The 12,549-nt window shown below is 35.7% G+C and overlaps 1 protein-coding gene across 1 annotated transcript; it reads left to right on the top strand.

Moving 5' to 3' along the window:
- Positions 1–358: 358 nt before the first annotated feature.
- Positions 359–6,896, top strand: LOC111412958 (heme oxygenase 1, chloroplastic-like). The gene is made up of 4 exons (XM_023043812.1): positions 359–796; positions 6,031–6,254; positions 6,420–6,527; positions 6,646–6,896. Exons 1-4 carry the CDS (start codon positions 397–399, stop codon positions 6,736–6,738), a joined length of 825 nt encoding a protein of 274 aa, XP_022899580.1. The 5' UTR covers positions 359–396; the 3' UTR covers positions 6,739–6,896.
- Positions 6,897–12,549: the final 5,653 nt, after the last annotated feature.

The raw sequence follows: 12,549 nt of genomic DNA, 5'->3' as shown, positions 1-12,549 counted from the left end.
CTTTCTTTATTTTTTGTTTATTTAAAGAAAATGACAAATTCTTCATTTTCTTTATTTTTTGTTTATTTAATGGTCAAAACGGAGGGAAGGAAAGGTTTGCTACGTAACTGAAAGGTTGTGAATGGATTGTGCTAAAAATAAGTTGCAAATAAATTCGTAACATTTTGTAAAGGTTTAGGACAAAAAATGCAATTTTCCTTTCAAAATACTTGAGAAAGGTATGCAAATCGACTTGTATACTCCAATCCACCAGTAAAAAAAGGAAAATATTCCTAAAATCTACAAAAACTATATAAACATTCATTGCTCTTATCTTTTTTGGACTCAACATTAAGCTTAAGTCTATATCACTTGCTATATCTTAATACACATTTGAAGTTTGAACTCATTCTTGTGATGGCTTCCGTAACAATCATTTCACATTACCGATTACCTCTATTCATGAAACCTCAATTCACAATCTTGAATAAGCCTAATGCCCAGTTTTTGCCGATGCCCATCTCAAGGTTTACTGAGACGAAACCTAAAATGGTGGTGGTTTCAGCTACAGGAGATGCTCAGAAGTCGAAAAAGAGGTATCCTAGAGAGGCTAAGGGGTTTGTGGATGAGATGAGACTTGCTGCAATGAAATTGCACACAAGGGAGCAGGCTAAAGAAGGAGAATCGAAGGAAACTGTGGGTCTGCCTATGGGCGAATGGGAGCCTACTCTTGAGGGTTACTTGAAGTTCTTGGTGGATAGTAGGTTGGTTTATGACACCATGGAGAAAATCATGGACAAGGCCACTTTTTCTGAATGTGAGTTTGTTTTATTTATTTTTTACAGCATTTCTTTTCAGTATAAGACTATTAATTGCTTATTTTCTATTACAACATCAACAAACTAAATCTTTTTTACAGTAGACTTGACATCAACAACATGAATCCTTCTATACTATTCTATATTTTCATTGTTTTTTTAATTGTTAAATCTAAGTGGAGATGTTTTTATTGTATCCCATCACTTGTTTTTAAAATAATAATAATAAAATAAAATAAAATAAATAAAACCCTATCTGGAAATTCTTAGCATTGTGAGTTAAATTAGTGGGTAATATAGTCTAGATATCTTTTGCTGAACTCCTATTTGATAATAAAATTCTTTTAGAGCTTGTTTGGGAGTGATTTTAAGAATTGATTTTTTGACCGTTAGGAGAAAAGTGCGGTCCACCTGTGAGAGAAGAAATCAAATATGACGGCTGGAATAGTAAAATAACGGTCAAAAAATTAATTTTTTGGGAGAAAAAATCGCTCCCAAACAGAACCTTAATATATCCATCAACTTTAATTAGAAAAAAGCACAATCCAAGTTTGTCTACCAATATTTAATAGGAAAAGTTAGAATTAGACTATTTAACCTTTTAAATAACGCGGCTTTCGATCATCAACCTCCAAAAGTGAGATTCTAATTCCCAAAACTACCTAATCTGTGAATTTGGATCCCACATGATGAAGACCGTCAATAATTAATGCGGTATTTATAGGATTCAAATTCACGTATTTACTAACTTGGAGAATCATACCTCACTTTTGAAGGTATGGGTGCCCAATACCATGTATACTAATTGAAAGGTTACGGAACATAACATGAATTTTTCCTCATTAATTTTTCTAGTCATTTAAATTTACAATCACTAAAATGGGATCTAATGAGCATGTGCTATTCAGACTTACAATATAATAAATATCCATAATAAATGAGTCATTAATGTCAGATCCACTTCAATGAACGACTGTAAATGCACGCATAGCACATTTTCCCACATATATATATAGATTGCATACCATTATTTAATTATTTTCTATAGTATCATTAAGAAATAGTCTTCACCCCTATTTGGAGGAGATTAAAATCATTTTTTTAGTAAAATTTGATAAATGTTAATGAAATGCATGGTTGAAAAGATGTAAATCCCATAAAATATGTAATTAAAATTAATTGTTAACTTTGACTTTGATTACAATCTAAATTTGAATCCCTACAAAACAATAACTTAACCTCTATATGTGAGATTTCATAATAGAGCGCTTGCAATAAAATGTAATTTTCTTATTAATGTAAGCATGGAAACTGGCAAAGAGAAGGTGGCAAAAATCTTCATAGTCGATACTCTCTTTTTGAGTCTTTTTGTTCAGCCTTAGTTTAGTTCTAAAATTATGCCACATGTATATTATTGTGTACGCTTTCCTTTACACTTTGTCACATGACACCATTATCCCCTTTGATTTTCCCGACAACCTTTCTCATTCCTGCTTAGATGATGTCACAAAATGGAGAGTGTAAGGGTAAATTGACACGATCAATATACATCTAACATAATTGTTAGTTCTAACAGGTTCGAATCTTACCATTAACACCTCTCTCTCTCTCTCTCTCTCTTCCTTCTAGATCCATTGTTATCTACTTGTTTTGACCCTTACAAGTTATAAGATCTTTGACTTTGCGTATATTTGGCACATGTTTATAATTTATTTATAGTCAGTCAAATTACTTTTTATCGATACATGTAATGGGATCCACAAGTATTATTTACTTATTCACCACTTATTTCTATTTAGTATAATTTAAACTAATTATAAATAACTTCCAAACATGTCTTTCGATAAAATATATAGGTATCATTTCTTGTTCCATGACAATGACATCTTTTAAAGATTGTGGTTTGTCCCAACTATACGTTGATAGCTAGAATTCTTGTAACCCTCCCACTATGTCAACATGTGTGATCACGATCAATATTTTTATATATCTAATTTACTATATAGCGTCTCGTTTCTTTAGAATATCCTTCAAACATGCAAATTTTAGTTAGAGATTCCAGCTTCCTTTTTCAACACTTGTTGGAAAATAGAAAAGGCATATTTCAAACTATGGTGCATGACAGTAATTCTTTAGGAGTTTTTGGAACAGATTTAGATGGTACCAAGTTTACAATGTATTGTTTCAGTTTCCAAGGCCTATTCCAATAAAAAGATTGATGATGATAATGATGAATATTTTTCATTTACATAGAGTATCATGATGTGGTGTACCTGGTTGTTGTAAAATGATTCCTAACAGTTAGAGATAATCGAACACAAAGTTAAACCTTAAAACAAATCAAAGAAACCGAATTAAACTATTGAAAATTGCAAGAACACTTTCCAATTGAAAAGCCACGTTCGGGATCAACAATGGAGTAACGGGGCTAAGATTTAACCAATCCAAGTCAATAAGGTAACATCACACGCGATTGGACACAAGAATCTCGTTAGAATCATGAAAAAATCAGCAATAAAACCAACCAAGAAACCGGTCAGCCAGCAGCCACAGAAAGCGACCGAAACAGTGGAGAAACCAAGGCACAAACGAGGACTGCCAAGGTCGCTCAGGTCGGCGACAGATGCCGAGTAGAGGTGTAGAGGAAGTGGAAGCAGAAAGCACAAAGAGCCACAGAGGAACAGTCGAGCAACCAAGGGGAAGGGGAAAAAAAATGCAGACGTGTGTAATATATGTAATGTCGCTCATGGTAGACAAAGTCAACACTTAAATGGAAGGGAAAAATTCACAACTAAGGTATTAAGTACGGACAATTCAATTTTCATGTCTAAAGTTTTAAATGTAAAAATTAGGTTTTTATTTAATAATTAAATATATTTTATTAATTAAAAATATTAATCACATTTATACCATTAATGGTCACAGGTACATAATTATAGGTCGCAAACTTATTTCTTAGTTAAGTATTATTAAATTAATTGATCACAAATTATTTCGATGTCAAAAATAAAATTTTTTGTAGATCACAGTTTATTTCATTGGTCACACATGAAAAAATTATAAGTCACAACTTATCTATCAGTTACATATTTTCAAATTTGTTGGTCACAATTATCAAATTTTAAGGTCACAATTAGATAGTTGGTCACAAGTAACCAAATAGTTGGTCACATACCACCACCACCTCCAGTGCCACCACCGCCACTTGCCACAACTCTCACTTCGTTACCATCGCCACCGCCACCAATAGCATGACATCACCACCAAATCCAATTAATTGCTAACAAAAACCACAACAATCAACTCTCCAACCACCACCTCCATCGCTGTTAGAAACCACCACGATTGCTACCACCAAACACACCAACAATAAACAACCCACAACCTTACCACCATCTCCACCGCCACATAACACATCTTCTTGTGACCACAACCACCAGCTCCATCAATCAATGTGCCACCTACACCTCCAATCAACCTTTTCTTATGACCACAACAACCAATTCTACCAAATAATCCCCAAATCGCCGTCGCCATCACCACTACACGATACTACCACCCATGTCTACAATTTACCACAACCTCCTCAAATCGGGAAAAGAAAGAAAAAAAAACCCCCCAAACCCCATCGAACGTGGGCACCAATCAACCCCAAGCACTGCAGCATCGCGAAGTTATGTTCGTAGCAGCATCGTGACGCTACATTGACGGGCTACAAAAATAAGTCATCGTCAGAGTGAGTAAACGCCATCGACAGGGAGATCGAAGAACGATGGAGCTATTGAGTGAGATTGCTTCAGAGGAGAAGAAAGAGAACAAAAATAATAGTCATCAGTGAGGTTGCTTTCAGAGTTTCGCCGCTGTCGGTGGTGACGGTGGTGTTTTATGGTAGAGAAAAGAGAAAGAAGATAGATGGTAGAGAGAGAAAGGAATTAGGGTTGAAATTGAATTTGGATGAAATATTTAATATTTAAATTATTAAATCAATACCTAATTTCTGAATAATGAAACTTTAGCATTGAGTTTTGAATTGTAATGTTTAAAACCCTAGTAATTTAGGGTGGGTCAAAATATGGGCCAAGTAAATATAAACAGGTCAAGACCTAATCATCCCTCATTACCAAACGTGAGATTCTTAGTCTATCTTGGATCCATGGACCACCAACTATAACATTGGGTCAATCGATATGTAATATTAAATAATGGGATCAAGGCCTATGAATTAATTTGACACAATTTATCATCATTATCCCAGGTTTATTTGGTATCAAATCTCTGACAAACCTCCATATTATGCCAAATACACCTCATGTAAAAAGAAACAAAACAAGTTTAGTACTCTAACAATGTGATTTCAAACAAAAATTAAACATCACTTATATTTACCAATGTTTAGAAATGTTAGATAGCTTCTAGTCTTTACCAGGGGAGTACCTTAGTGCCCATAGCTACAGGGTCATAATTTGAATGCACTTTCTCAAGTTTCATCAACTCTTGAGATGCCACATCTCTAAAAAATTGCAGACTAACATCAATATGTTTAGTGCATTTACAAAAAATGGATTTTTTCCACAACTAAACAGTAGATTGATTATCAAATATACAATCACATTATCACTTAAAACACCTAGTTCATTAAGTAAATATCTAATCCATGGAGCTTCTTTAATAACTTCTGTGGTAGCAATATACTCGGCTTCAATAATGGATAGAGCAACAAAATGTTGGGGTTAAAATTTCCAACTCATGTAAGAGTCACAGAGTAAACACACAAGGAAATAGATTTCCTATTATCTCTATCTCTACTATAGTCAGCATCTATGAAATCTTTAAGCCCCTATTTGGTGGTATTAATTTAGCTTACGTTTCTTAAATTTATTTCTCATACTCATTTTCAACAACATTCACACAACAAAATGCTCTACACGTAAATCCAAAAAATTTCTCTACATTTTAACCACACATTCTTCAAAAAATTATATTCAAAACATGATTTTTTTCAAATTAAAGACCACCAAACGAGAGCTAAATTTCACACTCTCATTACCAAATTTATAAGCTAACCCTACATCAAAAGTACTCTTCAAATACCTAAGCAACCACTTTAATATTTCCCAATGTTTGAGACCATGAAAATTAAATTAATCTCACATGTAATCCTGTCAATATGACCTGATAATTTGAGTGTTACTGTAGTGTGAAGTTCTTACTCGTTTTGTTGTTTCTCGTACAGATGCAGAGTTAAAGAACACGGGACTGGAGAGGACAAAAGGTCTTACAAAAGATTTGGAATGGTTTAAATTGCAAGGTCATGCCATCCCACAACCATCTTCTCTAGGCGTTAGCTATGCCCAGTATATGGAAGAGCTATCCAGAAAGGATCCTCAAGCATTAATTTGCCACTTCTACACTAGATACTTTGGCCATGCAGCTGGTGGCAGACTGATGGGGACGAAGGTAAAGAATATCTGTTTTAGAAAATGAACTTCAATTTATTCGTATTCATTAAGCTTATTTGTGTGAACTATATTCAAAATTATGTAAATATTTGCAGTTTTAATTAGTTATTTAGTAAAAATGATCTAACTTCTTATACTCAAATTATGGCATATTTTCCATCAGGTAGCAAAAACGATTCTTAACAACCAAGAGTTGGAGTTCTATAAATGGGATGGAGACCTGTCCCAACTCTTGCAAAACGTTCGGGAAAAGCTAAACCGGGTTGCTGAAGTAATTTGTTTATTGCCCTTACTTTTCTGAATTTATTGATTAATCTTTTTAACTATAAACCATTTTGGTAGTATAATTTTATGATATGGGATTTAACTTTGATGTGGGAATTTTGCAGACATGGACAGAGGAAGAGAAGAATCATTGCCTGGATGAAACTGAGAAATCATTCAAGTTTTCTGGGGATATCATGCGTTTGATATTGTCATGATGCTCAAAGTTGCAATTTCTTATGTGATCAAGGGCACAAGGTTAATCATTATATCTTCATAATAATAATAATAATAATAATACAACTGTAACCATTATTACTATTTCAAACTGTTTATCTCATATTTCAAGATTCAAGTTTTCTATGCATATTGTAATTTGATCATATCTTATGTTCGTTCGAAGGTGCATGTTGTGAAATGAACTTGATTTTAGCCAATTAATATTGTAATTTGAAGATATTTTGTGTTGCTACAATCGGTCCAAGAAGTGCATTTTGTGGGCCAATTAATTGTTTGTCTTATATTTTGGACTTGTTTACATATTGTCATTGAGTGAGTTATGAGTCGATATTTAGAATAATCCACTATCTAGAATTGTTTTATATTAAAGAGTATTTAGTGAATATAAGTAGTTGGAACATGTATTTATTATGCTTGTTTCCACTCCTCAACATTAAAAAAAAAAAAAAAAAAAAAATTACTATCCAAGCTATCCTTTTCTTGACACAGGATTATAAGATTCAAAAGATTAGTTAAGAGAGATGAAAAATGGGAGGATTCCAGCCCTTTCAATTTTCATATCTCGATAAGAGCAATCATGACAAATAGGTAATTAAAATAAAAGCATTGCTTGGGTCATTATGTATTTCAATCTTAATGACGAGTTCAACGTGCAAAATGACCTATTTAGGTGCATATGTGTTTGTGTGTGGAAACTAAAAAGCTTATCGAGTTGTATATGGTATTTCCTATTTTTTTCCTTAAAAAAAAATGAAAGCCTCTTGCTCGCATCCATTCTCCATCACACCGTTGGAACAAAAATATTGGATGCAGAACTTGTAATGAGCTCCTCAAACACGATCGTAAGCTCGTGACTCTCGGGTGGGGGCATGAGCAATGGAGCTATATATATACACATTTGAAATAATTTGATTAGTAAATGGCAAAAGTTTGCACGTGAGAGGGGGCTAATATCATAACTCAATTTGTTTTATCATGTATCCTGCAGTAATGATTTTTAACGCACTTCAACAACAATTGATTTGCCGTTGATGGTAACAAATTGTTGCTGATTTTCAATGACTTCAAAAGGAAGAAACTAATTAAAAAAACCAGCCAGAATGTGGGTGGACTTATCAATTCTCCCCCTTCAGTCGCATTTAAATCAATTGTTATTTAACAATCATCCCAACTATGTCTCTGCATAGCTCTAACTTTTCTCTTGAAACCACCTTTGTTAACATATCTGCTAGATTCTCATTTGTGTAAATATTCACTAATTTCAACAGTTGTTGATCCATCACTTCTCTTATCCAATGATAGCGGATGTCGATGTGCTTTGTCCGAGAATGGTACATTGAATTCTTACTTAAATCTAGAGCACTTTGACTGTCACAATGTATTTTATAATCATTTTGCTTGATCCCTAGTTCTTGGAGAAATTGATTTAACCACAACATTTCTTTACCAGCTTCTGTTGCTGCAATATATTCTGCTTCTGTTGTAGATAAAACAACACACTTTTGTAGTCTTAACTGCCATGAAACAGCTCCCCCTGCAAAAGTGTAGAGAAATCCTGAAGTAGATTTTCTACTGTTAAGATCTCCCGCCATATCTGAATCTATATAACCTTCTAAGATTGGATTAGCTCCCCCGTAGCACAGACATATCTTTGATGTACCTTTGAGGTACCTAAGAATCCACTTGACTGCCTTCCAGTGCTCTCTTCCAGGATTAGAGAGAAAATGACTCACCATGCCCACTGCATGAGCAATGTCTGGTCTTGTGCATACTATGACGTATATCAGGCTTCCAACTGCTGAAGAATAAGGTACCGATGACATCTCCTCTACCTCTTTCTTGGATGAGGGGCATGAATTTTTGCTCGACTTGAAGTGATTGGTCAATGGAATGCTGAGAGGTTTGGCTTTATGCATGTTGAATCTCTTGATCACTCATTAACATACTTTTCCTGAGATAGCCACAACCTTTTATTCTTCATATCTCAAGTTATGTGCATTCCTAAAATCTGTTGAGCTGGGCCTAAGTCCTTCATGTCAAAGGACTTGGAGAGTTCCTTCTTCAGTTGCCTGATTTTTATTGCATCTTGTCCAACGATCAGTATGTCGTCTATATACAGTAGAAGAGCAACTAAATTGTCATCCGAAAAGTGTTGAATAGAAACGCACTGATCTGCAACTGTTCTTTTATAGCCTTGACTCACCATGAAAGAGTTAAACTTTTTGTACCACTGCCTGGGTGCTTGCTTAAGACCATACAAGCTCTTCTTCAGGTTGCAAACGAAGTTTTCTTTTCCTAAAACTTCAAAACCTTCTGGTTGTTCCATATAAATTTCTTCATATAAATCACCATGAAGAAGTGCTGTTTTGGCATCCATCTATTCAAGCTCTAGATTCAGACTGGCTACTAATCTAAAGATAACTCAAATTGAGGCCATTTTTACAACAGGTGAAAAAATCTCGTCAAACTCAATTCCCTTCTTCTGAAGAAATCTTTTGACTACCAAACGGGCTTTATGTTTTACCACCTTTCCGCTGCCATCTTTCTTGAGCTTGAAAACCCATTTATTCATTAATGTCTTCTTTCCCTTCGAAAGCTCAACTAACTCATATGCTTGATTCTTCTGTAGTGACTCCATCTCATTCTACGTTGCTTGTATCCACTTGTCTTTGTCCACATGAGTTTGTGCTTCCTGAAAGCTCTCCGACTCTCTTTCGTCAATGAGCAAAAGATACTCTGATTCTGGATATTTCGTTGATGGAATCCGTTCTTGTTCAGATCTTCTTACCTATGGATCGTTGATTTCAAGAGGTGCATCATCATCTGGTTGATGTGATGGTCCGACAATTTCTGGTAAAGAGGATTGTGACTCCCCATAGTCAATATCCTCTTCTTCATCCTCCTGTTCTGCTTCCAGCATTCCTTCATGCACATCGTCATTATCTATGGTGAATTGTATTGGTGCTGGATCTGGAATAATATTCTGGGCACCAAAATTGGAATTAGGAGATATTGTGAGCTTTTCAGTGTCTGGTTTTCATGAAACACTACGTCCCTGCTTCTGATGACCTTCTTTATCTTTGGATCCCATAATCTATATCCAAATTCCTCATCTCCATAAACTATAAAGATACATAGAGTAGATACATGTGCAAAGGCTAAACAGCCAAATACTCTCAGGTAAGAGTATGAGGGATATTTATCGGACCATACTTTCTCTAGAATTTCAAAATTGAATGGTACTGATGGTGATCTATTGATCAGGTAGTAGGCGGTTCGAACAGCTTCTCCCAAAATGGCTTTGGCAGCTTAGCCATACATATCATGCTTCAAACCTTTTCCATGATCGTCCGATACGTCCTCTCGACAACTCCATTATGTTGTCGGGTGCGTGAGACCGTCTTCTCATGTCGAATACCGTATCTCTTACAATAGGCATCAAACTCTTTGGAAAAGTACTCGCCTCCATTACCTGTGCAGAGACACTTCAGCTTCTTTCCTATTTCACGCTCTACCATAGCATGAAACAATTTGAAGTAATCCAAAACTTGGTCCTTTGTCTTCAAGAAATATACCACTTGGTCCTTTGTCTTCAAGAAATATACCCACATCTTTCGAGAGCATCATCAATGAATGGTAGAAAATATTCGTTATCGCCTAGTAATTCAACCTCCAAGGGACCACAAACATCAGAGTGTACCAGACTAAGCAACTATGATCATCTTGTCGAAGAGAAATTGAAGGAGACTATGTTGCTTCTCAAATAGACAGTGATTGCAAGGGTCTAGCACAGCTTCCTTGACAACCGTGATTAGCTCCTTCTTTGTCAAAGTAGACAACCCCTTCTCACTCATGTGGCCAAATCTCTGGTGCCATAAATTTTGAGAAGCCGCACGTTCTACTACATTGAGGCTATTCATATGCCTTTTCACATGAGTCTTGTATAAAGTGCCACATATATGTCCTCGAGCGACAACCATGGAGCCTTTCATCATTTTCCATGTGTCATTACTAAAGTGATTGACATAGCCCTGTTTGTCAGGGACTATCCCCAAAAGTAGATTTAACCGAAGATCAGGTACATGTCGAACATCCTTCAAGGTTATTTTACACCCAAGGTTCGTTTGTATCTGGACATCACCAATTCCCACGATCTTAGAAGAACTGGTATTTCCCATCTTTACTACACCAAAGTAGCCAACTTTGTATGTTGTGAAGAAATCTCTACGTGGAGTGGCGTGGTAAGATGATGCAGTGTCTATTACCCACTTAATATCTTGATTTGAGACATGAAGACATGTCTTCTCATGGATGGAGCAGATAGCCACCTCCCCAGAAATAGTGACTAGTGTCTCAGCCTTCCTTATTTTTCGACGGCGAATTGTTCTGGCCTTGCTCTCGTAGCAATTTTTTGCAATTATTTTTCAAGTAGCCTTCCATACCATAATAGTAGCACTTGTAAGTAGGCTTCCTTCCATCTATGGATCTGCCCCTACTTTTGCTTCTACCTCTCCCCCTGCCTCGAACGTCTCATTGTTGTCTTTCCCGGTTCTCTGTGACAAGGGCATTTGATTGGTCCGTGTCTACGTCTTTTCTCTTGGCATCTTCATTAAATAGGGCATCCTTGACCATAGACATGGTAAGTTTGCCATCAGGGGCTGAATTACTAAGAAATACTACTAATGTCTCCCAACTATCAGGAAGAGAACTTAAAAGTAGTAAGGCTTGTATTTCATTCCCAAGCAGCATCTCCACAGATGACAATTGGTTTACCAAGCTCTGAAATTTACTGGTGTGCTCAGAAACTGAAGTTCCACTCTTTAACTTCACATTCACCAAATGCCTCATCAACAGGGCTTTGTTTCAAGCGGCCTTGGCCTGGTACATGTCCTCCAAAATCTTCCAGAGGGCATATACATCTACCTGCTGTGCTACATGGTGAAAAATACTATGGTCAATTCATTGTCGAATTTGACCGATAATTTTTCTATTTAGCTTCTTCCACTCTATCTCCTTGGTAGGATCGAGGTTTACACCTTTAGCTTTCAAGGGGTCATACAAATTCTTACAACTAAGGTGGTCTTCCATCCGAAGTCGCCACAGTGTGTAATTGGTGGCAGTGAGCTTGATCATAGCTTCTGATGAAGATTTCTCCATTGGCATCTTGGCTTGTAAACGTTTTATAAAAAAAAATGAAGTTGTATCAAAAAACTAGAAGGGTCAATTGATAAATCTCGCTCTGATACCACTTGTTGTGATTCTCCGATCACGAGAAGAGAATAAAAGAGGACAAATAATTCTATTTCTATCTTGAATAGAATTTACAATAAAATATTACAAACTCTCTAAAAAAAAACCTCTCATAAGAGTCTCTCTAATCTCTTCTTTTTTTCTCTTCTATACACTCTAATTTTCTTCCTCTCAAATGATATTTCCCTCTCTCTTGGGGAATCTCTTTCTCTACAAATGGTAGCATATATTTATAGAAAAAATTTGACTACAAACCGTCATAAAATTCTGGCCAAAAAATCTGCCACATAGTTCATTGTTGAAGAGTCAAAATGGGTGGCTGCCTTCAATTTGTCTTTTGCATGGGAAAGACTTGCTCATTAAGAAATTGGTAACAAATTGTGGCTGATTTTCAATAACTTCAAAAGGAAAAAAACTGATTAAAAAACCAACTGGAATTGCAGTTGGGATGTGGCTGGACTTATCAGTTCTCTGGGTGTGGTTGTATCCCCTCTACCTTTCTCTCTTTAGGCCTTCCTGATTTCATTTTGGAATCCGAC

Source organism: Olea europaea, chromosome 17 (genome assembly GCF_002742605.1).
Source record: "Olea europaea var. sylvestris chromosome 17, O_europaea_v1, whole genome shotgun sequence".
Classification (NCBI taxonomy): Eukaryota; Viridiplantae; Streptophyta; class Magnoliopsida; order Lamiales; family Oleaceae; genus Olea; species Olea europaea.
The sequence above is the reverse complement of the archived record's forward strand: the minus strand, read 5'-3'. Positions and strand labels throughout refer to the sequence as shown.